Below are 26,261 nucleotides of genomic sequence, written 5' to 3' on the forward strand. Positions count from 1 at the left end.
GACCTAGGCGGTGTCCCCTTGTGGAATTTACCTTAAGTCAGGAGACTTGCATGTGGGCTATTATCATTGTTAGTCCACCTGGGACTAACAATGGGCGCCCACCTGGGTGGTGTTTCCTGTAGTCCTTGAAAGTGGCTAGGGGAGATATCTGATTCCAGAGAAAGCCTTTCCTGAGGCTGTTCTCCAAATACCTGGAATGTGTATGTCCAGAGAGTTATCAGTCTACACTGTTAGCTCTTCTTAGGGAAAAGTCAATTGGGAAAGCTATGAAGGCACACATGATTTTCATAACAGAATACAGCTGATATATAACAAGCCAAGTAACACCAAAAACTCCTTGGGATTTGGCTTCCTCTGGAGGAATTCCCTGATTCCTCCAGGTAGTGACTTTGCCATAACCAGCTGAGTTCTTATGATATATTCCTGCGGCCCGCAGCAACAAATAGTTTGTGTTTTAAAAGAATGTATACAGATTAGAAATATGGCAGTTAATTCTGAAAGTAAAATCGCTGTTTAAAAAGAATGTATACAGATTAGAAATGTGGCAGTTAATCTTGAAAGTAAAATCGTGGCTGGGGCTTATAGCTTTTCACAGTAAGGTACTTGCCTGGCATTTGTAAGGCCCTGGGTTCAAGCTCTGTCCCATAAGAAAATAAATGAAAAGACTTTAAAGTAGGAAGCAAAAGCAGTACTGAATAGAAAGATACTGAATATTAGAGAAACTTGCCTGATTGTAGAATTGTTTCTAGAGGAATAAAATAAGTTAACTTTTAGGTTAAAATACAGTTAAAACAAACAAACAAAAAACTGAGTCTTAACCTCCAAAAACAATAAGGTGGACAGCATTTATAGTGTCAAAGCAACCTAAGAGACTTGTGGATCCCTTTGGACAGAACCTTTTTAGTTGCCTATTGTCTTTGATATTTCACTTGTTTTGTTTCCTACTTATTAAAAAGATTCTTTTTCCACCTTGTTTTTTAAATTGTAGTTATAGTGTGTCTTTTTGTCTATAAAATTATATGTTGTAATGTGTTAATAAGGCTTGATTCTGTTCCGAACCTTATTTCTTTCAGTTGATAGGAAAGTAGAATTTCACGCTGTCTGTACAGTCTTTGTGTTGTATTAATTAATGCCCTTTATCAAAGCAGTCTGACTGTTTAGGGCATTTTTGGGTTTTGATTTTGCTTTTGTTTTGGCAGGTCTCTGAATCTTTACTTGTGCAGACTCCAGCTGTGCCTCCTGGCCCATGCCTCCCTCCCAGGTTGCAGGGTAGACCCAAAGCAAAAGAAATACAGTTACGATGGGGTAATTTCCATTTTTGCAATGAATTATAATTAAGTTAGAACCAACAGTATTCTTGGTGTTAAAAGACCTAACTCTCTCCGCCCTTAGGACCTCCTCTAGTTGATGGTGGATCACCCATTTCCTGTTATGCAGTGGAAATGAGTCCTGCAGAAAAAGATGAGCCTAGAGATGTTTACCAAGGTTCTGAAGTGGAGTGCACAGTGAGCAACCTTCTTCCTGGAAAGACATACAGCTTCAGACTCCGGGCAGCAAACAGAATGGGGGTGAGGGAACTGAAGCATGTTTCATCATCACACCAGTTATCAAGCCATGTTTCATCATCACACCAGTTATCAAGCCATGTTGTCTTAATACGTTTCTCGTGATAAATAAGAAATTGTGTGCCCTGTAACTTGCCTTGCCGTCCGTACTTTCAGGCCTCAGAGTTTGTGGCACTTGAAAAGAGTTGTGGTTCCTTCAGGGAGAGTTGAAAAACCTGTTTGTATAGTCACTAAACTGGTTTATGGAGCATTTATCCCTATTGCAGACCAGATGGGATTCATTCTTTGCCTCATGGGCAAATGCTAGTATTTAAGCATTTCTGACTTATGTAAGTTATTTAAAAAGTACTGTTGTATATATAGATAATTCCATAAAGAGAACAAAAGCGGTGATAACCCCACTTTGCAGCTAGTGACACTGGACTCAGAGAGAGTGCCTCCACACAACTGCCCATGCCCTCGCCATTCACTAAGGTAGATTCCCTAAGATAAAGCAATTGCTTAGGCATGTGGCACGTATTTTTTACCTATTCCATATAATTTTTTTTTTCAAATTTAAGCTGACAGGTCTCTTTAACACAGTATTGCAGACTTCGGTAAGCTGTGTTTTGCTTCATATCCTGTCTCTAGCTGTACTCTGTGTTTATTTGTGAGCACACTTAAACATTGTAATTGTGTAGCCTGCGGCAGTCTTACCTAACCGTCCTCTGTGTGCACTCAGCGACCTCACAGGGCTGCAGTTCACAGGTCGCAGATTCACTACTAAGTCTTCTTTTTTATTTACCGAGTTTTACTAGTTTGTCGAAATGACTTTAGATATTTACTTTGTCTATTTCCACTTGATCCCCGTTTTGACTCTTGCTACTTGAGATTTTAAGATAAAATTGATGCCTGCCATCTCCCGGGCCTTTACTTGGTACCCATCTTCATTCCTCACATAATTTCTTCTTATCCCACCTACCTAATTTACTGATGCCCTGCTCTTTTTGCAAAAAGCAGTTCATGAAGGGAATAAGGGAGTTGGGGAGAGAAGTATAGTAAACAAAACTTGAAATTCTGCATCTACTTCCACAGTTGTTAAATCTTTTACTCTCAATGAATGCCTGTAGATTTATTAGCAAGTTAATTTTGAAGATCTTCATTATTGTTGGCTCTTTAAATACAGAATTCTGTTCAGTGAACATTTAAGGATGAAAAAGAAAATGTGTTCTGCTTGTTTTTCTAGTTTGGACCATTTTCAGAAAAATACGATGTCACTACAGCTCCTGGGCCACCCAACCAATGCAGACCCCCTCAAGTGACGTGCAGATCTGCGACCTGTGCGCACGTGAATTGGAAGGTACTGTGTTCCCACTAACTTAGATAATTTTCCCAAGTGATTGGAGTAGTGCATGCAAAAAAATAAAGGTAGTCTCCCTTTTTGCTCCTTCAGTTATTATGTGAAAAATAAGTTCTAGATTAATTCACATGGTAAAAGTGAGTTGAGTGTATGAATAAGGTATGTTTGCCTCTTAAGTAATTATTCTCTTGTTGTATTTTGTGTTTTTATCAAAGACTTTGTTTCCTTACTGAAATATTCTACCCACCCACCAGTGAACTTTGGCAAACATTCATACAATTTGGTATGCTACTACAGTCTCAAATTCATTATTGCCAGTGTTTTTACTTTGTATTGTAATTGATCAGTAATGATTATCATAATTTCAGTTTCCTTTGAAATTTAATGATGAAAATATTTGTATAAGTTAACATTCTGTCTTCAAATTATTTTGAAGTTTGTTTACCTAAGCTACTCTTCCTTCGGGTATGTGGCCGTTATTTTTTTTTGACCATTCAGATAATTTTAATGAATAAAAATGTAAAATTATACACTGTTGATTGTGTTTAGATGTTTTAAATAAATTCAAAAGCAATCCCATTTTTAATATGTTAGAGGAAAGAACATTTTTGCTCCAAAGCCATTTAATAACAAGACTAAGAAGACTGTGTCCTTTTCTTGAAGATTCCTCTGAGTAACGGAACTGATGTCACTGAGTACCGGCTGGAATGGGGAGGGGTTGAAGGAAGTATGCAGATGTGCTACTGTGGGCCTGGCCTCAGTTGTGAATTAAAAGGACTTTCCCCAGCTACTACCTATTACTGCAGAGTCCAGGTAGGTGACCCGGGCCTCGGCACACACTGTCCAGAGTCTACTGTCATGTCACCGTCCTGTCTTCGTTAACTTGTCTCTATTCATTGCAGGCTATGAGTGCTGTGGGTGCAGGTCCTTTCAGTGAAGTTGTAGCCTGTGTGACTCCACCATCAGTTCCTGCCATTGTGACTTGTCTTCAAGAAATCAGTGATGATGAAATAGAAAGTCCCCATTACTCACCTTCTACCTGCCTTGCAATTAGCTGGGAAGAGCCTTATGACCATGGTTCAGAAATCCTTGCCTACAGCATAGACCTCGGAGATAAGCAGCCCTTGACAGTGGGGAAGACGACGAGCTATGTCATAGACAGTTTGCAGCCGGACACAACATACAGGTTCGCCCCCAAATCTGTGTTTATGTTTGCCTGAGCCAGAAAAGTGACTTAAATAAAATAACTTATTTTGTGTGTGTCATTTAGAATACGAATTCAAGCCTTGAATAGCCTTGGAGCTGGTCCTTTCAGCCATACGATTAAATTAAAAACTAAGCCCCTCCCTCCCGATCCACCTCGGCTGGAATGTGTTGCCTTTAACCACCAGAACCTTAAGCTTAAATGGGGAGAAGGAACCCCGAAGACGTTATCGACAGATGCTGTTCAGTACCACCTTCAGATGGAGGATAAGAATGGAAGGTGGGTTTACTTCCTTTTCATGTGTATATTTTGGGGGTTAATGTATGTAAATGTTTCTAGTGTAACTGATTTACCAGAGCATTGTAAATACCGTCATAAGGGCCAGCTAGGTGGTTCAGTAGGTAAGACACCGGCTGCCAAGTCTCACAGCTTCAGTTCAGTCACTGAGGCCCACGCGCTGGAAGGAGAGAACCACCTCCTGCAAGCTCTTATCTGACCTCCATGCATACACCATGGCATGTGTGTCACACACACACACACACACACACACACTTAATTAAAGTGTAATAAAGTTTTTATCAAAACTACCTTAAGTAACCTAAAGTGTATGTTTTCAAAATCTCAGAAGGTCGCCGTGGCTGTCCTGTTTAACTGCAGTGATGCTCAGGGAACTTGAGTAAGTGGGCTATTCTTGAGCTCTGCCCCATGAACTCTTGCCTTGGCTGTGAAGTCGTGCTGCAGTATTGATTGCCAGTTGGGTACAATTTGCAGAAAGTGCTTGTGATTTGCTCAGGGCCTCTGAGGTTCTGGACAGCAAGGTTATGTATGACTCACTGCCCCACACTCCTGATGCAAGGCCTGCATGCTGAATTAGTAGCAGTTCAGTCACCTCCTCACCAGCAGGCCCTGAGTGGGTTCTGTGATTTATTCTTAATCCTGTATTTGAGTTACAGTGTGTTATTCCGATTATTTAAACATTGTTTAAATACCAACATAGAACTGGTTATTCACCCTGAATTCCATCTAAACATTACCATGTGCCTACTATGCTGTTACTCTGTCATAATTTAGGATTTTGAATTTTATTTTATATTTCTCACTTAATTAGAAATCTGCTTAACTGCTGGGTTTAAAATACTAATGACAGTTTTCCCAAGGTTTACATTGGTTTTAATCACTTTTAGCAACATTATACATATTAAAAAAGTGTGTGTTTTTTAATGTTTATGTCTTTACTTATGGCAGAATTGTATGTATCCTTTTTTTCCAGAAGGTTCTTTGCTGTGCCACAGATTTGTGGTTAACAATTTATCTTTATTATGAACTATGCTGGGTGAATTGTTTAAATTCTTCTCATTCTTGTTAGATTCTTTGCACTCAGGTGAAGTGCAAGAAGGCTTGCTAGAAGCAGTTATAACTTAGTGCTCAGCTAAAGCCACAGGTTTTGAAGAACCATTTATTCTTCGCATGCATTACTAACACTAGGTGAATTGACTTAAATTTTCCTCCAGTTTACATTTGCATTTGGGATAGTGTACAAAGGTTTGGCAGAGATCATCCTAATTAGTGCTTGGACAAAAGCTTCTGTTAAATGTGAAATATAATACTGCAAAGTTTTCATTCACATTCATTTTAGCAGCTGAAGAATTTTTGGGGTATGAATGTGACTAGGGAAAATGAAAATTAAGACCTTTTACATAAGTTTAATAAATTAAGCAACTTAATATCTTTGATTTCTTTGTCCTTTTTTAGATTTTTTAATTTTAGTTTATATGTATGAATGTTTTGCTTACATGTATGTGAACATACCACATGCATGCCTAGTACTCTCGGAGGTCAGCAGACGATGTTGGATGCCCTGGAACTGGAGTTATATATGGTTGTGAGGCACTATGTACATGCTGGGACCAAACTAGGATCCTCTGCAAGAGCAGCCAGTGCTCTTAACCACTAAGCACCTCTCCAGCCCCTCTTTGCTCTTTTTGTTTTTATAGATAACATTTGCTGTATGGTGGCATCAGAAGACAGATTTTTGTAATTTTCAGCTATTTTCAACTGTGGTTATTCCCCACCTCTCTTCTTTTCTAATGTAAAGACAATGAATTTCAGAGATTCAGAAGGCTAGGCTTTTCTAGTTACTACTTATTGCAAATATATTTGCTTCAGGTCATAAACTATTTCTTATTCCTAACCTGACTACAGTTGCTAGGCTGTTAACATTGTCTGGGCATTCATTACTCATTACTCAGTTTCCAAAACTTTTTAAAACTACCCATTAAAAATAATGAGAAATATTCAATATATAAGTAATATAGTAGGGAAAATATGTATAATTATAACATCTACCTAATAGTTCATGGATAATTTACTTAAAATTATGTAGTCTCTCATAGTACTATCTAAATCTCTAAATGTTACTAAAGTAGCTAAAATTATACCTGTGAATTAAGAATCCCTCCCCCTTTTTCAAATGAAAACGAGAAATTTAAGTGCAGGTTATCTCATAGCTCAAGTTCATGCTGTAGATAACAAACTGTATGATTATGACTTGGTTAGAAATAACTCATAGTAAAAGCAGTGCCTTCATGTTGTTTTGATGCCTTTAAAGTGTAAAGAGAAAAGGCGGCAGGCAGAGGCACAGCTGTACCAGAGCCTGAGAAGAAACTTAGGATGGCTGGGCATTAGATGAGGGAAACATTTTTGTGTAAATCAAGTCAGATTGGGAGAGCTCCATCCATGGTGTCTGTTATCTGATGGAAAACCTAATTGTCAATTATTTCTGGGGTTGAGGTTTTGGAGCCACTTGTTCCTAAATAAAATAACATGCCCAGTTATACACTTGTAGTGTGTTTTCAAACATTCTTATGTGTTGTTGTAAAGTTGATGTTTCTATTTCAGGTTTGTCTCGCTGTACAGAGGGCCTTGTCATACGTACAAAGTACAGAGACTCAATGAGTCCACCTCCTACAAGTTCTGCATACAAGCTTGTAATGAAGCTGGGGAAGGCCCTCTCTCCCAAGAGTATGTTTTCACCACACCAAAATCTGTCCCCTATGCCTTGAAAGGTAACTTATACCCCCTGAAGTTATCTTCTTTAGTGAGGGCTTTATTCTGATTAAAGTTTAGGATCCAGTGTCTCCCCGTCAGTTATATAAAAGCATAGACAAAGCATGTGCCAAGACTTCCACTCAGTCATCCAAACTGTTTTATGTGCTACACTAATAGTCAGAAAAGTCACTGATCTTTTTAATGATCTGACATAAAATACTAAGTTGAATAAATAAGTTGTCTTTTTAATTAGGTTCATTTGCCATTCCTGCTCTTGTTATTTAAAGAATAAATATCACAAACTCTGATCATTTAAATGTTTCAGATTGTGGGAGCCAGGTCTCCCTCTAAGAAAGACAAATGTTTATATAGCTTGGTTTCACACACAAAGTATGTACTCATGTACATACACACTATACACATATTTTTAACTTTGCAGTAGCTCTCGTTTTTAAAATGATTGTACTTTGTGTATTTATCTAAAGAGATGAAAAGTCATTGCAGTCTGAGAACTAGTGATAGAGACTGCTGGGACAGTGTCCTGCATCAGGCACTGGGAGTAGTTTGTTAAGCAGACCAGCTAGCACAACTGTTTGGAGCTAGCCTGTCTGGTGTTGATGAGTTTCACTGCACCATTCACGTGCTCCCTTGGGGTGATATTTTATCTGTACTGAAATGTGGTGATATTTTATTTATGCTTTAATAAATAAGTTTGCCTGGAGATCAGAGGAAAAGGCCAGCCACAACACAGAAGTCATGCAATGTTAGCACACAACTTTAATCCTATCACTCGGGAGGCAGGATCTCTGTGAGTTCAAGGCCACACTGGAACAGGACCAGGTGTGGTGTCACACGCCTTAAATTCCAACACTAGTTGACCATGGAGGTCTGGAGGTCTGTACAGACAAACAGGAAGTGGCAGCACTGGGCAGGAAGAGGAAGTGATGTAGCTGAACAGAGAGAGCAAATTAGATAGCAGAACAGCAAGGCGTGTAGGTGTGGGTAGACAGGAAGTAACTCTCATTTGGAAGCTGCAGAATTAGTGAGGTGAGGTTAGCTAGAGGCTGTTTCTATTCCTCTGATCGCTGTCAGGCTTTAACCCCTATATCTGGCTCTGTGTTTGTTTGTTTTTTAATAAGACCTTTTAGAAATTTGTCTACACTCCCTTATCCAAATTAGTGTCTCACGGCGTCATAAAGATTGTCGTTGTTCTTTTAAATTATTTTACATGCCTATTGTAAAAATTCACTAATTTATAACTTGGTTTTAAAAATTTGTTGATTTTGATTAAAACAAGTATCTGTGTAATGTCCCAATTTAAATCAAATGAAGCTGATCTTATGCTTGTTCCATTTAGCGCCCAAAATAGAGAAAATAAATGATCACGTTTGTGAAATTACATGGGAATATTTACAGCCAATGAAAGGAGACCCAGTTATTTATAATCTTCAAGTTATGGTGGGAAAAGATTCAGAATTCAAACAGGTATGTGTCAAGATACCATTTTATATGTACATATTTTTAATCTTTAGTTTTTGTTTTCAGTAGAAGATTTGACTGTATTTACTTTCTAATTAAGAAACTCGTGTAGCCCTATTTTACAGCAAGAGCCCATATCCTTTTACAGTCCTTTACACAATCTCATGATGAGAATTCCTTAAACACTTTTAATGCCACAACTACTAAGGTGGACTCTTTGAGTTAAAAAATACTAAATTTAGGGTCAGTCATGGTAGAGCATTGCCTTTAATCCTAGCAGTGGGAGACAGAGGCAGGCAGATCTCTGAGTTCCAGGACAGCTAGGGCTACACAGAGAAACCCTGTCTCAAAAAAAAAAAAAAAGTTTCTAACTAGTTCAATTAATATATTCTCTTTCTCTCTCTCTGCTACTCCTTGTCACTTGTCACCCTCAAGCCATTTGTTGAGGATCTTTCTTCCCTCGCCATATTATCATACTCAGTTGAAGATAAAATGGGGGTGTTGGGCAGGGGAGCCCAAAGTAAAAACAATAATTAATTAATTGACGCTCCAGCAGAATTTATTTCTGTATTTGATTACTCTGTAACTTGTAAACTGTGAGGACAGATCTCACATTCTCACATTTGCAGCACACAGGCAAGTACTTTAATGGATGGGTGTTTTTAAAATGTCATTTAAAAGACAGAATGAGGCTAAAAGGTGGCTCGGTTGGGGAAGTGCTTACAACGCAAGCTGAGGCCTTGAGTGTGAGCCCTGGCTTCCACATTACAGCCAGGTGCAGCAGCATGTGCCTGAAATCCTGGTGCTTGGGAGGTGGACACAGAGAACCATCAAGCCAGCTACAAGTTCACTGAGAGACTCTCAGAAATATTAATGGATAAAGTAGAGAGTGACTGAAGACGGTAAGACACAGTGTTGCCCTCTGGTCAGCACATGCAAGTGTCCACACACCACACGTCCACAAAGATGAAATCAGTGATGCTCAGAAGCTTTTGGTGTCTAAAATAATTCCAGAACATGGCTGGGCTAATATTTTCTGACCAGGCTTCATACTCCATTCTTTTTCCAATATTTCCTTAATAGATTTACAAGGGCCCTGATACTTCATTCCGGTATTCCAGCCTTCAGCTGAACTGTGAATATCGATTTCGAGTGTGTGCCATTCGCCAATGCCAAGACCCTGTGGGGCACCAGGACCTGGTAGGTCCCTACAGCACCACAGTGCTCTTCATCTCCCAGAGGACAGAGCCGCTGGCCAGCGCCAACAAAGACACCGTGGACGGTGTGAGGACCCGGCGTACTCTCAGTGATGAGCAGTGTGCCGCCGTCATCCTGGTGGTGTTTGCTTTCTTCTCCATTCTGATCGCCTTTATCATTCAGTACTTTGTAATCAAGTGAAAATATATCTTTATTTTTAACACTGTATTACATTTTATTTTGTCATGTACTAAAATTATTTCTGTATTGCTTTTACAAAATGGTGGCATTTAGCACTGGCATTGAGACTATATTGAAACATGGTTTGGGCATTTTCAGTGCTCATGTTGTTAGGCAAAGGCTGGCACTTCATGAGAATTCAGCCACAGGAACATCAGTTTGGGGAGGGCTTTTTGTTTTGTTCTTTGGATGGGACTTTTTTTTATCCCCCTTTTTCCTTTTTTTTAAATCCTCCCCACCCCCCTTGAATATGCCTTCTAGTAGGACAAACTTTCTAAAAGGCAGCATTTATGAGTGTTTTGACCAGTTAGCATGAGTGTAACAGTGATAACCACATCTGTTTGTTTCGATAATGATTGCCATGTGAAAATTTCAAATTGACTAGAATTTACACTCACATGCTCTACGAAACTTGTTCAAGTCTGATGCTGTGAAAGCAATCTAGTGCTATATTTCTACCTCCTCATTTGTCTTAATTGTTTGGTAAGTGAGATTTTGATGAATAACTGGAGGGCTTTGCAAACAAGAACTGGATGAAGGAATCTGAGTGAGAAAAAGAAGCTTCCTGTTGGGTGAGTGTGGAGTTCTCCTTACACATACACGTGAATTCACAAGTGAGTCCAAGAAAGCACAGACCCAGAAATATTGATCTTTACTTAAACAGTACCTCTTCTTGAGATTTGAGAACAGAGAATTTTTAAATAGTAACTTACTGTTTTCTGGTCTTTTAAACTGTGTATGTGTATAAGTGCATACATGTCCATAAGGGCTGTGTGCAGACTGTCAGGTAAGGAGACACATGTCCACACTCATCATCTGGTCTAGGCTGACTTTGAAGGACTCCCAATGGTTTTTGCAGCATCTCCTATAACTACTGCCGTTGCCATCAGAATTTCTAATCAAACTCAACCTTTTTGTTTGGGGTACCAAATCTGAAGACAAAATTAATTTGCACCAGTAAACTTCAAGCTGCTTTCTTGAGAAACTAATGTTTAATGTATAATGTCTGTTTTGGATACTGTTCCAAATTGTTGATTGCATGTGGGTACCGTTGCATTAGAGCACTTTGCAAATTGCATAGTTCATTAATGTCTTGTGAGCTTGCATTTGTGAGTTGTTGGATGATCAGATTGAATTTTGTTGTATCACATTGTACATCTCGCCTCGATGTCAATGACTGCCAGTAATAATACAGTCTGCAATGAATTTATATGAAATTTTTGTTTTATCGCATCTGTTATCTGTAGACATCTGTAACTAGCTTCTTTAATTTATTATTTGAATTTTAGAATAGAGAATCACTAATTTTTAGTTGCTGAGTTTTGCATTTTAGTGATTATTAAGCACTCTGTCTGTCAAAAAGAAATGTATGTTTTGTGCTTTGAAGATCTCTGAAGAATTTCCCTTGTAATAGAATGGGCATGTATTGTAATTGTTTTATGTCAAATGATCTGCGCTGTAGAAAAAACATTAACCTTTGTTCAAAAAAAGAAACGGATAAACTTGGCCTCTCCAAGTGGTAAGAAAACTCTGTCACTATAATATACTATGTTTACATTTTATTTAATCTCTTATGAATAGGGTGATGACTTGTCCCCCAAACAACTGCGATTACGATTGTTTTCTAGAAACTTCTTCAAAGTGCCACGTTTGGCAGTACAAATGAGTCTTGAGTGTAAGAGCCCAGAGATTTCTATATAGTTGAATGTCTGAAATGGTAAAATGTGCCACACAGTGGCTTATGTTTTTCATAGTAATTCAAATGAACGCCTATTTTTGATAGTAAATGTCATTTAATAGTGTCCTCGCCATTTGAGCCTCGCTGCAAAGCTAGTGCAGAGGAGAAAACGGTTTTTAATGTAATCTTGATTTTACCTCATACACTGTACATTCCAAAAACTCAACTTTTTAAAGATTATAAATACACTACCAAACATATCACCTTAAAATTGTATAAGGTTGAGCTTCATACAAGTGGAAAATATAATCTCATAAGAATACATAAATATGTAGCAAAAGTATCTGTAAAATCCATGGAAAATAAAAGTTGTATCATTCTTTTTTGAGATATGTTTTTGTGTTCATACACAGTTCATCATTTGCTGCCTATTGTAAGAAAGTGAAATATCTCCTCTCTCCGAGGGGCTTCCAACAGTTTTCCCCATGGTATCTGAGTTCCAGCCCTGAAGGGACACAGACTAATTATTCAAGTAAGAGTCCAGTAGACTCGAGAGTGAAATTAGAAGCTTTACTCCAGGGCTCAGGAGGCAAATATAAGTGGGTCTGAGAGATCCGGGCCAGCCAGGGCTATGTGGTGAGACCCTGCCTCAAAAGAAAAGAGTTTAGAAGCTTTGTCCTAATGAATTCACCTTGTACGATTCCTTACATGTCTTGTATGCTTTACATAAAAAATAAAAGGTGATTTTGGTATAACTTCTCATTGGAAAGAAAAAAAGGAAAAATTCTAGTCCCATCTACTTGAGAGGCTGAGGCAGGAAGATCATTTCAGCCTAGGAGTTAGATGCCACACTGGGCAACATAGCAAGAATCTCTAAATAAAGAAAAAAAAATATGCCCAGGAGAAATAAAATCCCTGTCTTGAGTTCCTCATCTGTTAAGACTTTCCCACCACCAGAAGCCCGGAACCTAACTGTTATGATGCTGTTGGGTCTGCTCCACTGAACAGCTCAGCTTTTCCTCATCCCCCACTAACAGTCCCACAGGCCTCCTCGAGAGTCCATTGCTATTTTGGTGAATCTCTAATCGCCACTATGCCATGTGTGTGGTACCACAGTGAAGCTTAAAGTCTAGGCTGAGGAAGGGGAGGTCCTGGACCAGAACCATCATCACTCCACAGTACCAAACAAAGAAGAGAACATCAGAGTCCCTTACAGCCCTGCACCTGTCGCCTGTTTGGCTTCGAATACATTGGACAGGGATATTTTATACATTAGCCTGAGCTTTCCAGGACTTAGTTTGTAACACAAGTACTTTTCACCAATGTGGAGCAGATAGATGGTCTATCTGCAGAGAGACCTCACGTGTGCTTGTCCAAGGAGGCTGGCACACAAAACTGGTTTAAAACCAGAAGTGATCCTCTACCATCAAAAAAGGTGATGCTGTCATGTTTTAATCCTTTCGTCTAAGTCGGCATTTTCTCCCTTGTGTTCTTTTTGTTTTTGAGATGGGATTATCTATCATGTAGCCCAGGCTAGCCTTGAACTCCTATCCTTCCTCCATCTGCAGTGTGCTGGAATCATATATGTGCAACCAACATGCCCAGTTTTCCCCTGGCGGTCTTAGAAGCAACTCAGGAAGAAAAATTGACAAAATAAATATACATAATAGTGGTCATCAACCTGTCAGAATTTACAGCTGCCCCTTCAGATGTTTAGGTAGTGGCAGCTTTTCATCTCGTGGGGAACGGGGTGAGCTTACCATTGTCCTGGCCACACTGAACCTGCCTCTTTTCCCCAGGGGGAGCTGAGGTGAGCATTCACTGCAGTGATAGGAAGCTGTGTCGTAGGTAGCCCTGGCCACACCTGAGCCCACATCCCTGCGATGGTCAGATCCTAGAGGTTTATTAGGGAGAAGCGAGCTCTAAGTCTTCTCTGCCAGGTTCCTCTTCCAAAGCCAGCTTTCCTGTCTTTGCCTTTTGCTTAAGATGCCTTTTCTGGAACTGGTAAGGTGGACTGCACTTGCAGGCAAGCCTGAGGACCTGAGTGCAATCCCTGAAACCCACATGCTAGGGGAACTACCTCAGTTAGCTGTCCCTTGAGCATGGCACACAGGTGTTCCTACACAGAAACCTCAGGATATGCCTGAGGGTGCAGAGAACTTGAGTACACACACAGTGGACACCAGTCCACAGGTGGCAGCCTTTGGGGGATAGGGACCCAGACCTGCCACACCTTTCCTGCTTTACAGGACGTACTGAAAACCTGAAACATAACATGAGATTTCCCAAATCTGGTTTGTTAAAATATTAGAAAGTGTGGACTGGGGATATCCTAGCTCAGTAGTAAAGCCCCAGCTTCATGTGTCCAAGGCCCAGGACCATGCAGATAAGTAGCAGATATGTTACAAAATGTGTCAGTTGCTGTGGTTGCTCACATTCCTAGGACTGCCTCAGATAACTGCCTTTCTGTGGAGAAGAGACCAAACCTGTGAAGTCTCAAGTTTTCGGTGAAATTCAAGTTGTGGGCATTCCCCAAAGCCTTTCTCACCTGCCCTCATAATTTAGTTTCTGAAAGACTAAGCCCTCCCTATATCTGCTAAAGTTACAGTGCCCAGCAGGAGACTACCGTGCTCAGAGGCTTTACCAGTGGACTGCACAGCCCCAACCTTTCTGGCTCATATGAGGTTACTAAGAGGTTATTACCCTAAGCTGTTAAAGATTGAGTTAAAATATGCAAGGGCTCAAACAGCGTGCACTAGCTCTTGTAATCAGGACATCTCAGCCTAGGAGGCCTCTTAGGCCTCCTGACACACCAGAAGCCTATTAGGGACTTGGCCCTCTTGCTTTCAGAAACACAGGGTCTGAAAAGCGGGGCCAGACCTGCATATATTCTTGCCCCCAACAAATACTAAGTAGAGAGATGCTTAGGTGAGGAGAGATGTCTGCGGCCCCGATCCACTCAAAAAGCCCCCTTATCAGATGACCTGCTGGCAAGTGGCTCTGGAACTACCATGTAGAGTTAGTCAGTTCTTAGACCACAGAATGTCAATAAGCAAGGCTCAGCTACACCCTCAGGACTGAGCCAATGTTTGAAATTCACCATAGTCCTGCTGTCAAAACAAAAACAAAGTCACTGTAATTCATCTCTCCCTATCAGTGATTCACCCGACTAGTGATAGGTGATTATCAAAGACATCTTACAAATATTTACCAAATTCTCATTTTCTGAGATGTGCCAATCCAGACAGCAGAGAAGCAGCTCTGGGCGCAATAGATTAAAACCCTGCCTTCTGGTGCACCAGATGCTGATATATTTATTAAATGAATAGCCAAGTAAGCTGAATAGTACGTTTATCATACTCTAGAGAAAATGGAGAAAGGGGATACCTGGATACCTGAATGGAAGGCACACACAGACTAGGGCTACACTACACACCTGATGTGGTGGCCACTTGAAACAGCCTTCTTAGGTGACACTAGTGGATGAGCAAAGGAATCGGGGTACCTTCAGCAGAAGTAGGGCTAGCCTTCCAAGCTGCAGAGCAGAGTGGAAGAAATGAGAGACTCAGAGATTGGCAGCCCAGGCAGCCCAAGTGTTATGAGTCCAGGAAAGGCCAGAGACAACTCATGACAAGGGAGAAGGGGACATGGAAATACAGTCTAGCCAGTCCCAGCCCATGCCACCAAGAACACAGTTAGGTACCCTTGTCTTCTAACTACACAAAGACCTTTAAGCCACCTGTCCTAACCCCCAATGCCTGGATCCTTAGGGATTCAAAGGCAACCCAAGAAAACAACACTTACCGGACCTTCTGTTCATTTGCCCAAGCTGCACCCTACAGTACTCTAGCTGCTTCATCTTGCTGCCCTGCTGCTGAAAGCTCAGGGGAAAACATCAACTATAGAGGAAGACACTACATTGTCTCTTCGAAAGCCTGGGAAGGAGGGAGGGGAGGGGAGACTTGAAAATAAACTCTTGAACTTTATTGAAGACGTGGAAATGATTCAGAAGAAAAAAAATATATACGATGTAGGAGAGGAAGGGAATTGATTAAGTGATGTCCAGGAAGAGATGGGATGCTTAAAGAGGTCAAGCTGACTCCAGCAACAAGGCTTATTCATTTGTCTAGTGGAGGAAGGAAGGCAGGATGGTGTGGTGTGGGACAATATAGACATTTCCTTCCCATTACTTCTGTTTTGTCAGAGAAATTGGATGCAAGATCACCATCCCAGAGTGAGAGGGAGAGGAATTGAGAGTTAATGGAGAAGAAGGTTCAGGGCAGGAGTCTGAAGAGTGAGGGAATAACTGAGGTAGGGAAGGGTAAGTATTCTGGTGGTGAATGTTGGGGAGAAGCTAAGGCAGTGATTCTCAACCTTCCTAGTGCTGGGACCCCCTAATACAGTTCCTCACGTTGTGGTGATCCCCAACCATAAAATTATTTCATTGCTACTTCATAAATAAGTTTACTACTGTGATGAATTGTAATGTAGCTGGGCAGTGGTGGCACGTGCCTTTAATCCCAGCACTTGGGAGGTAGAGGCAGGTGGATTACTATGAGTTCCAGGCCAGCCTGGTCTACAGAGCGAATTCCAGGACAGCCAGAGCTATACAGAAAAACCCTGTCTTGAAAAACAAAAATAAAAACAAAAGAGTAAATGAATTGTAATGTAAATATGTGATCCCTGTGAAAGGATTATTTAACCCCACCCCAAAGGGGTTGCAGCCCACAAGTTTAGAACCACTGAGCTAAGTCCTGCTAAAGCTATGCATTTTCAGTGAAAGGCAGCAAAGTGGGAGCATGCATGGCGAAGGCGGAGCACAGCTTAACCAGAGAGGTGGCTGTGCTCTGGGTGGAATGGGGGTGTTGATGAAGATAAAGGCAAGGACACTGAGGGTGTCGCTGCTCGTGAAATTCAAGTTGGGAAAGGGAAGGAAGTGAGGACCTGAGGCAGGTGAGAGACAAGGAAAAGACAGAAGACCCAAACAGGGTAAAGGATGACCAGAATACCCATGAGGGAAAGTGAGCTGCAAAGAGCCAGGCAAAAACAGGGATGAACAGTCGTCGGCAAGGTAGAGGTGGGCTCCCGAAACCTTAGGATAGGAATAAGTTCAGTTGGGGAATAACGGGAGTTGGGGTAAGGGGCCTGGCTGGCCATTGATAGAAATGAAGTCAGCAGTCCAAGAGGCCAAGGTCATCGGGGAGGTGTGATTTGCCACACACACACACACACACACACACACACACACACACACACACCCGTGCTTTGCTTGCTGGAGATAGGGAGGCAGCTGAGCCTCAGGGAACAAAAGTGAGCCAATGAGGTCTGGAGAAGGGAATTCTGGTGCAGTTTGGTGGAGGTGGGCTTTAGAACAGCAAGAAAGCAATGATAGAAAGCAGCCCTCATAAGGGCCATGCTTCTTGAATATACAAGGCAAGCAAGGGCAGAAGGCATTTGTCCCGAATTTCAGGTCTAAAAGAAAAGGAAGAACTTGGGGAGGAGAGGTTCAATTTTTTTTATTTTAATTTCTTTTTACATTTATTTATTGAAGACACAGTGACAATTTTTTTCACCTTTCTTACATTGACTTTTGCATATGTACACAACTGTGTACCACAACAATGCATGTGGATGCCAGAAGACAACTTGGAAAGAGTCATCTCTCCTTCTACGTGGGGGATGGAACTCAGATCTTCAGGTTTGGCAGCAAAAGCCTTTACTCCCTGAGCATCTCACCAGTCCAAGATTGAAAGTTTAAATCACAACAGAATGAATGAAAAGCTTTGCTAGACTCCAGTTTGTTCGCGAAGATAAAGACTTTGGCCGAAGGTCTGTTGAGAAAGGCCAGGGTTAGGAGAGGGTGATGGAGAGGGAGACAGGGAGTGGAGCTGAGTGGGCCATCCAAGTTCTAGTGGACCTTAAATACCTGAACACCGCTTGGTCCATGCCCACGAGGATTAGGTTGACAACACAGAGCCTGATGAGTCGGAAGCCTCGGCTATTGTGAGAGACTACAAGAAGCTGACTCATAACACCTTTTTCACCTTTTCCTAAATTTTTGTTCTCTCAAATGTTTGGCATAGTCTTTCGTGTTTTCAGTTTAAAAACACATAGAGTGTGAAAGCATCTAAGTGTACACAAACCCAGGTTCTTAGGGGTAAGTTTTTGTTGTTGTTTTTAACGATCTTGTTTGTAGATTTGAGGGATCCATAATTTGATGCACGCCCTCCACCCTCATTTGTAAACTTACAGAGGTGTAAGAACTGTGCAGGGACCAGATGTGACACATTTTCAAGGCCAGGCAGCAGCTCTGTCACAGGACCAATACTAGACCCAGAAAGGGCTCCAATGCCTGCCTGGACTGCTCTCTTTCTAGTTAGGATGGCGGCTTCCTGATAGTAGGTGCCCTCTCCCACCTTCAGGACGCAGTACCTGGGCTTAACCCTTCAGGGCTCCTGAGATGCGGTCAGCGTCGCGAGGGAACGCCCTGCAAAACCTAGGGACTGGGAGACAGTGTCCAGGCTGGAGCTGGGGGGCTGGCCACGTGCGGAGGCGGAGGCTACCCGCATCTCACTGCACTCCCGGGGACCCGGCGTTGTGGTGAGGGCAATGAACGCACCATCAGACATCCAGGCTCATTTGCTGCTGCCGAGAGCGTGGGTTCTCCTTTAGGCAGCCCACAGCCATGCCCTGGAATGTCAGCCACCGTCCCAGGGCGCGGGGGAACCGCTGTGGGGCGCGCTGCAGCCCTGTGATGAGCGCCGCTGCTGCTTGGCATTCCCCCTGGGAGCGCTGATGCCAGTGACCTCGGTGTGCCTCAGCCTGTTCGCCCTGGGTATGAGCGGCAACTTGGTGACCTTGATGCTGATCGGCGCTACCGCGACGTGCGGACCACCACCAACCTGTACCTGGGCGGCATGGCGGTGTCCGATCTGCTCATCCTGCTTGGGCTCCCTTTCAACCTGTACCATCTGTGGCGCTCGAGGGCCCTAGGTGTTCGGGACACTTCTCTGGCGCCTGTCTCTCTACTTGGGCGAGGGCTGCACCTATGCCACGCTGCTGCACGCGACAGGCACTCAGTGTTGAGTGCTACCTGGCAATCTGCCGCCCGCTGCGAGCGCGGGTCGTCCTTGTCACCCAGAGCCGCTCATCGCCGCGCTTTGGGTAGTGGCATTGCTCTTAGCAGGGCCCTTCTTCTTTCTGGTGGGCGTCCAACAGGATGTCCTCCCCGGCCTCTCTGCAGGTCAACCCCTCGATCCGGGTCCCGCCGCCTTCGGGTCCTCGTGGACACCAGTGCTGTCCCTGCCATCTTTCGGAACCGAGGCTGTGGAGGCTGCAGCGCTGTTATCGGTGAGTGCGATCCAAGCACCGCGCAGCTCGAGGAGCTGAGCATCAGGTTGTGGGTCACCACTGCCAACTTCTTCCTGCCCTTCCTATGCCTCAGCATCCTCTATGGGCTCATCGGATTCGAGCTGTGGAAAAGCCGGTCCCCCGGGGAGGCCTGACCAAGGCGCGAAGGGGTCCTTGTCCTGAGTAGGTGATACCAACCCCCTCTCCAAACACTGTTGGGCACATCAGCTTTGCTCGTCTTCACCTGTAGGTTTGTTTCCCAGTGAAAGTAGGGGATCACGTTGAGCCCTTAGGGTGGGGGGCGGGAACCCGGAGATAGCGAAGGTTTTCCAAAGTCGCTGCGATCCAGGATGGGTAACTGGGAGCTCGCTCAGTCTCTGATAGGTTCGTAATTGGCGTTACTCCCAGTTCCCTTGAGAAGATGAGCTTGATTGCTGAAGATTCTACTCTATGTTAAATTATTCCGGAGACTAAAGCGAACCAAAACAAATAACTAAAACTCTTCAGAACTGTTGAGAATCATTTCCAGAGAGAACCAGAACATATTTCTAAAGCGGAAGCGGAAGCCAAAACCACTTGTGGGGCCCCTTCTGGTGTGGAATTGTGCTTACACATTTGTGATCCTAGTGTACAGTTAGAAAACAAACATCAATGCAGTTCACGATCTGATTTTTTTTCTTGCGGGGGAGGGGAGTGGCTAGCATGATGATCTGTTTAAGTAAAGCTTCTAACTCATGTTGCTGTTACTTACCCATCCAGGTACAGGGACAGGTGGGGCTTTATTTTATTTGAATGAGTTTGCCAAGTCCGGTGCCTGTGTCTTGTTTTACGGTGGCAGTGATTCATAGCTTGTTGGTTGCTTTCCATACTGACAGAATCATTTACATGAACACTGAAGATTCCCCGATGATGAGCTTCTCTCAGTACGTTAGTTACTTGTCGTTCTGCAACTTTTCTCTCTGAGCGTGTTCAACAAAAAAAAAAAAAAAAAAAAAAAATCAGCGTGTTCAACAACCCCATCCTCTCTAATCTCATTTCCAAGAAGCACAGAACAGCTATCTGGAAACTGCTTCTGACAAGACAGCTCAGGCTGGGGAGTGGGCGTGGGGAAATATCTGTAGAAGTGGAGATAAGGGGTGATACTGCTGGCTCCCCAAATACGATGCCCTCACCATCACACAAAAAACAGTTCTAGGACTTGACAGACACGGGTTTATTTATAAGAAAACTGAAGATGACGGAGGGGAGGTTGTGTTAAGAAGAACTGCAATGAGTGTTTGAAATTTTACAAGTTGGTGAAGAAATGCCCAGCATGTTTTGTTGTGGGTTTAAAACAAGGTATGAAGAGCAATGATCAGTCTTTTTAGTTTGTTTCCCTTATCTATGCTCACTTTTGCATTCTGGGATTCCACCTCACTCAGTGTGTTGGGGCGGCGGGGACATCTAGTAGTTCCTCATTTGTTCTCTCTTCTCTAGGAACTTGGTTGCTCGTTTTGTGGTTAAGTGCCTGTCACAGAGAGATGCTGTTTAAAGGCCATCACTTCTGAGATTGGGGGAGGGGGGCTTATTTTTATTATTTGGAATATAAATGTAGTATATTATAGAAGGCAAGAAAACGGTGAGTCTGGGTCCTGTAAATTAATTTAATTCCCATATAAGGGTGCAACATTTTTAGAAGCAACTACAATTTCCAGCTAGGTGCTCGTGTTCAGGAGTCTCGCCTTTCTCTAGCTTGGAAGTGAATCAGATAGTTTAGGAGCAACGTTTTAGAACTGTTCTTCATAGTGTATGGCAACTCACTGTCCCAAACCCAAGCTTCTCACTGGTGATGGACTTGGACTTACCACACGGGTGCTCTGTGGCTCGATTTGAGTCTGGTTCTGATTTTCCTACCCACTGAGGTCCAGGGCTTATAGCAAAAGTCAGAGGATGAAAAGCAATGCATTGAAAATTCTTTTTGAACGTATGTTTTCAATTCATTGCTAGGGAGAGTGCACACATGCCTCAGCCTGTATGTGGAGGCAGAGGACAACTTGAGCTGTTGTTCTTCCATTGTGTGGGATCCAGGGCTCAAGCTTGGGGCACTGGGTGCTGGGATCCCAATTTGGGTCCTTTGAAGGAACAGTATGTACTTTTATTCACTAGGACATTTCTCCAGCCCTATAAGCCATATTTTAAAGTGGTTTCCAAAGTTGTGGTTAAGAATTCCAAAGGTGGCCCCAGCACCCACATGGAGCAGCTAACAGCCTGTAATTCTGGCACTAGGGGATCTAATGCCCACTCCCATTTGCAGCCTCCTTGGCACCTGTACACACACACACACACACACACACACACACACACACACACACACTAAAATGAAAATACATATTTAAAAGTGTATGCTTTACAACATAAACATATTTGTAGAGGTCCTCTGTCCTGGCCAACACAGGGATTGTGTGTGAATGGCGCCCTACAGAACGATTCAGAACTGGAGAGTTAGCTCAGGTCACTCACTGATTCAGTGGCTCTGCTCCCAGGTCACAGTTTGGACAGCCTCAGCGGGTGTCTAAATGACTTCATGTCATAGACTACTGTGGCTCCTTTTGAACAGTTACAACTGTAAAGGACAATTAAGCCAGTGGGATCTTGAGATGATAGGTTCCATTACTTTTTCATCATATTAACAGAGGTAAGCTTCCCTCCCTCCCTGCCCCGGGCTTAGCACATGCTGGTATGAAGCAGTACGTCGCCCGTGTCTGCTTCCAGCTAGTGAGGAAGCAGAGAGCCGTCTCTTAGGAAAGTATCTCCTACAACTGACTTCTCCAGAACTTCAGGGTTTATCAACACAAGGGCTCTGTGGTGAAATATGGTACATTCAGTAGCCCTGCATCACCACTACCTGTCACAGGACAGTCCAATCAGATGCTGAGAAAATGCTACACAGCATTTTCTTCCCCATTTTATCACAGAACCAACTCACCATCTTCCTTCTCCAAGAATGCCCACTGAAGTCCTGGGAATGACGCAGAGCCTTTGGGAGCACTCACAAGACATCCTTGGGATTCTCCTCTTAGAGGGACAGCTCTGTGCTGCTTAGAAAAGGTCACTGTGAGGAACCTTCCAGATGATTGTAGAATATCATAGATACAGAAACAAAGACCTCTCCTTTGAGCTTTCTTCTGCATATTTTAGAAAATGGCTATTAACATCATGCCTTCTTATAACTGACGCATACTCCCAGGTGTGGACTTGGCGAGAGAGGGCCATCTCTATTCTCTCTGCCATAGGGTCCCTGAGATGAAGCTCATCCTGCAAGGTTCCCAAGTGGCCTCTGCCCATTAGTAGACTGTGACATCATGCAATGTCACTTTTTGTTTCATGCAACTGAATAGGTAATAACAGAACACAGAATGTCAGCACATCATATGTAGCAAAAGTTGTGTTGTGCAACTTATTTCATTTGTGCCTTAGTTAGTATCTTTCCTGGGACTCAAAATAAATGTATTCCTGTCATGATCAAAATATGTTGGAAAGTTTGTTCTGAGATCTAAAATTGTTCTCCACACCAGCGCAGACCTGATCAAGCTTTGAGACTTGGCTAAAAGGAAGGTCTTAAGATTCCATGTGATCCCCACACTGAATAAGGAAAATAAATCAAGGCCACAAGAATCTAGGAGGGTGCTCCAGAAATTATTTATAAAGCTATTGGGGGTGGGGCAACTCTAATTTAGACTACCACAGATACTTCCTGGTGGCTATCTTTCACCAAATTGGTATTCCAGAAGATGCTAGGAAAGCTGCATTACCTCTTACAGCCACACCTCTGAGGATCCTAAACACACCTTTGTCATATTCTGTGGGATAATATGCCACTCAAGCTGGGCAAGTTCCGAAAGGAGTTATTTTCCAACACAAAGGAAGGAATTGGAAAGAAGTTGCAGTCCCATATAATCTTCCAGAACACCATTGTTACTTGTGAAAACACATTCCAGTTTCCTTTGTGACTAGCAAGTTATTTCAAAGCATAGAATTTAATTTTCAAGGGCAGAGACTTTTCTAAACTCCCATTTGTACTTCTGTTTTTCTTTCTTAAATGGCTTTCTGTTCAGAGAACCTATTTTATAAAGTTTATGTTTTCAAGCTGTTCTGTGGCTCAAAATGTGATCCATATTGGCAAATGCTCTACATTAAACATTGTAAATATCAGTTATTTCAAAAATTTGCCAGTTAGCTCTACATTCTTCTGAATTTGTATATCTTGTATTCAGTCAGTTATGTTTTGTTGAATACTTAGGGTTTTTGCCTGCCTTAGACTTTGAACATAGTGATTTTATGGCTTTCTTTTATTACTTTCTGTGGATTCTTTTCTCCTCTAATTGCTCTACTGGGACATCCAGTACTATTATAAACAGAACTGCTAAGGGCAGGCATCCTCATTTTGATCTCTACCACAGAGGAAAGTTAGTTTCACCACGGAGTGTAATGTTAGCTATGGACATTTTGGGTATCACATTTATTGAGGCTGTTCCTACCCATTCCTAGTTTACTGGGCGTTTGTACTGGGGGTGAACCATTATCTGACTTTAGCATTTAGGGAATGTTAACTTCTCCTTCAATTTGGGGATATTTCACAGGGAGGAGGGTTGTAGAATATTTTTTTAAAGATTTATTTATTATGTATACTGTGTTGTGCCTATATGCCAGAAGAGAGTGTCAGATCTCATTACAGATGGTTGTGAGCCACCATGTGGTTGCTGGGAATAGAACTCAGAACCTCTGCAAGAACAGCCAGTGCTCTTAACCTCTGAGCCATCTCTCCAGCCCCGTTGTAGAATATTATTGTAACTATGTAAGGATGTGTCACGTTCCTTTTTTGCTGCAGAATGTTACTTTAACTGTGTAAAGGTGTGTTACTTTTGTTTGTGTTGCATCTGTTTCACCTTGCCTGCCTAAGGCACCTGATTGGTCTAATAAAGAGCTGAATGGCCAATAGGTAGGCAGGAGAAGGATAGGCGGGCAGAGAAAATAAATAGGAGAAATCTAGGCAAGAAAAGAAGAAAAAGAATGAGAGAAGTAGGAGAGAATGAGGGACACGCCCAGGGTGAGAAGCCAGACAGACAGACATACAGACATAGAGACGCAGTGAAAGTAAGATATACAGAAGGAAGGTAATGAGCCCCAAGGCAAAAGGTAGATAAAGAGAAACAGGTTAATTTAAGTTAAAGGAGCTAGCCAGAAACATGCCTAAGCTAGGCCAAGCATTCAAAGCTGATAAGAAGTCCCTGTGTCATGATTTGGGAGCTGGTTGGTGGCCAAAAAGAAAAAGCCTGTACAGAGGAGTCCATATCAAGAGTACTCTGTCTTGTGGTGGCGTGAGCGGTAGAGAGTGCCCCCTGCCTCCACATACCCATCAACACTTGGGGCAGGTGGGAGAGCTGGCCCTGAGGTCATAAGAGCAGCAGAGCCAACCCTGTTAGTCCAAGTGTGGGTGAGCCAGCCCCGAAGTTGTAAGCATGGGAGAGCTGTCCCCATTTATCATCTGGCAGACCAACCTTCTTACAGCTGCCCAGGCCCAGACCCAGGGTTATAACTTAGCCCACCCCAACATCCACCCCATCTATGATCTGCTGGAGCACATGAAGGAACCTGACCCACAGACCCAAAGCTGCAGGATCTCCACAACACAGGGCAACAATAGGAGATCTAAGGAAAGTCCTAGGTGGGGGCCCAGCATCAATAGTGTAGTAGGAACCGGAGGCCTAGAACCTGACCCATGACTCTGCAACGAACACTTGTAAGTAAAGATATATGAACAAAGATGTTTACAGTGACTCACTGTGTCACATTGCAGCTTCTATGGACATTCACATGGCCTTCCGTGGTAACATGGACCACAGACATCACATGGCCTCCTATGGGAGCACAGACCATGAACATCCACATGATTTTAGGTGGCAGTGCAGACCATGGACATCCACCTGGCCTCCAGCGGCAGCATGGGCCAGACATTGGCATGGCCTCCGGTGGCATGGATATCAGCACGTCCTCTGACTATAGCATGGATCAAGGATACCAAGACAGCCTTTGAGGACAGCACAGACCCTGGGGTCTTTTGAGGAGGTCCAATCCAGAAAATGAACCGTTTTCTATCCCGGACATCTTGTCATTATTGCTGAGAGTCAGGGTGATTGTGCCGCTGGGCAGAACATTTGGGGGTAGAGCCTGGGAGAGCTCCAGGCTGCTGCATACAGCCCTGCAGGCCCTACTTGTCAACAACATGCTCCCCTGTCCACCACAGTGGGTCTAGTTCCACCGCTCTCCACCATACTCAGGTCATCTCCATTCCTCCATCTCTCCCACCTCTCCATCACTTACTTGTTCATTGAAGTGGAACTGCAAAGTGTAGTGTGTCCTACACACACACACACACACACACACACACACACACACACATACACACCCTAACATCTTTACTGCAAATATTCATTGCAAGGAGTCATTGTTTCTGGTTCGAGGTTTCTGGTTTCTAAAGCACCATAAATACTGGACCACTGCAGAGACTTGGTTCAGCTCTCTCCCTCTGTGGCCCAGAGTCAGGGTGATCTTGTGGCTAGGCATCTGGGGGGCAGAATCCATGAGCTCTTCAGGCCGCCTCACACCTCCCCGCCTTTGGTACCAGCCACCCTGGCTGTCCAATTGTCTCCTCCTCCCAGCAGGGCAAGCAGCACAGGCTGCAGCCGCAGTGGCTCGGTGCCACAGGCAGGTGAGTAGGATGAGGACAGTGATGACATGTTTCCCAGAGAGCTCCAGGCCACCGCACATCTCCCTGTCCTGGTGCGACCTCTCTGTGGGTCACCAGGGCGTGACCGTTGTGCTTCAGTAATGCCATGTTTCTTGTCTGCTGCCGCCGTGCTCTCCCAGATGGCTCCCATACCCTTTGCTGCCGCGTCTCTAGTCTCACCGTTGTCTGCCATCCATGCTCGTGCATGTGGCTCTGCGCCGCCATCTTTTCTTCCAGTTTCGTGAGACCACCTTTTAAAAGCATCTTCCCGTAAGACCTGCCTTTTCGTGTGTGTTTTGTTTTGTTTTTGGTTTTGTTTTTCCAGAGATACTGCAGGCTCTGCAGACGCCTTCTCAAAGCTCTGGCTCAGGCTTGGTTTTTCAGCAGTGGTGGCG

The 26,261-nt window shown here is 43.2% G+C and overlaps 2 protein-coding genes across 6 annotated transcripts in view; both read left to right on the forward strand.

Annotated features, from left to right (window-relative positions):
- Fndc3a (fibronectin type III domain containing 3A) overlaps window positions 1-12,138 on the forward strand; it is a 150,384-nt gene extending 138,246 nt beyond the window's left edge. For 4 of the 5 annotated variants that reach the window (XM_037208395.1, XM_028877630.2, XM_037208396.1 and 1 more), the window contains 9 exons: window positions 1,200-1,305; window positions 1,393-1,568; window positions 2,791-2,904; window positions 3,568-3,717; window positions 3,807-4,090; window positions 4,175-4,387; window positions 7,007-7,173; window positions 8,514-8,641; window positions 9,719-10,058. In XM_037208395.1, coding sequence (XP_037064290.1) covers window positions 1,200-1,305; window positions 1,393-1,568; window positions 2,791-2,904; window positions 3,568-3,717; window positions 3,807-4,090; window positions 4,175-4,387; window positions 7,007-7,173; window positions 8,514-8,641; window positions 9,719-10,033 — 1,653 coding nt within the window. In that variant the 3' untranslated portion in view covers window positions 10,034-10,058. Of the gene's footprint in view, window positions 1-1,199; window positions 1,306-1,392; window positions 1,569-2,790; window positions 2,905-3,567; window positions 3,718-3,806; window positions 4,091-4,174; window positions 4,388-7,006; window positions 7,174-8,513; window positions 8,642-9,718 lie in introns of all 5 variants that reach the window. The other variant, XM_028877631.2, reaches the window with a different exon arrangement.
- A 4,777-nt stretch (window positions 12,139-16,915) lies between these two features.
- Mlnr (motilin receptor) lies at window positions 16,916-25,173 on the forward strand. Its single transcript, XM_028877663.1, is given in 11 exon segments — window positions 16,916-16,954; window positions 18,423-18,621; window positions 18,624-18,736; window positions 18,738-18,821; window positions 18,823-18,895; window positions 18,898-19,098; window positions 19,101-19,249; window positions 19,945-19,957; window positions 19,960-20,041; window positions 20,103-20,236; window positions 25,037-25,173. Coding segments are annotated over 11 exon segments (1,224 nt in total).
- The last annotated feature ends 1,088 nt before the right edge of the window (window positions 25,174-26,261 follow it).

This window comes from Peromyscus leucopus, chromosome 9 (assembly GCF_004664715.2).
Source record: "Peromyscus leucopus breed LL Stock chromosome 9, UCI_PerLeu_2.1, whole genome shotgun sequence".
Taxonomy (NCBI): Eukaryota; Metazoa; Chordata; class Mammalia; order Rodentia; family Cricetidae; genus Peromyscus; species Peromyscus leucopus.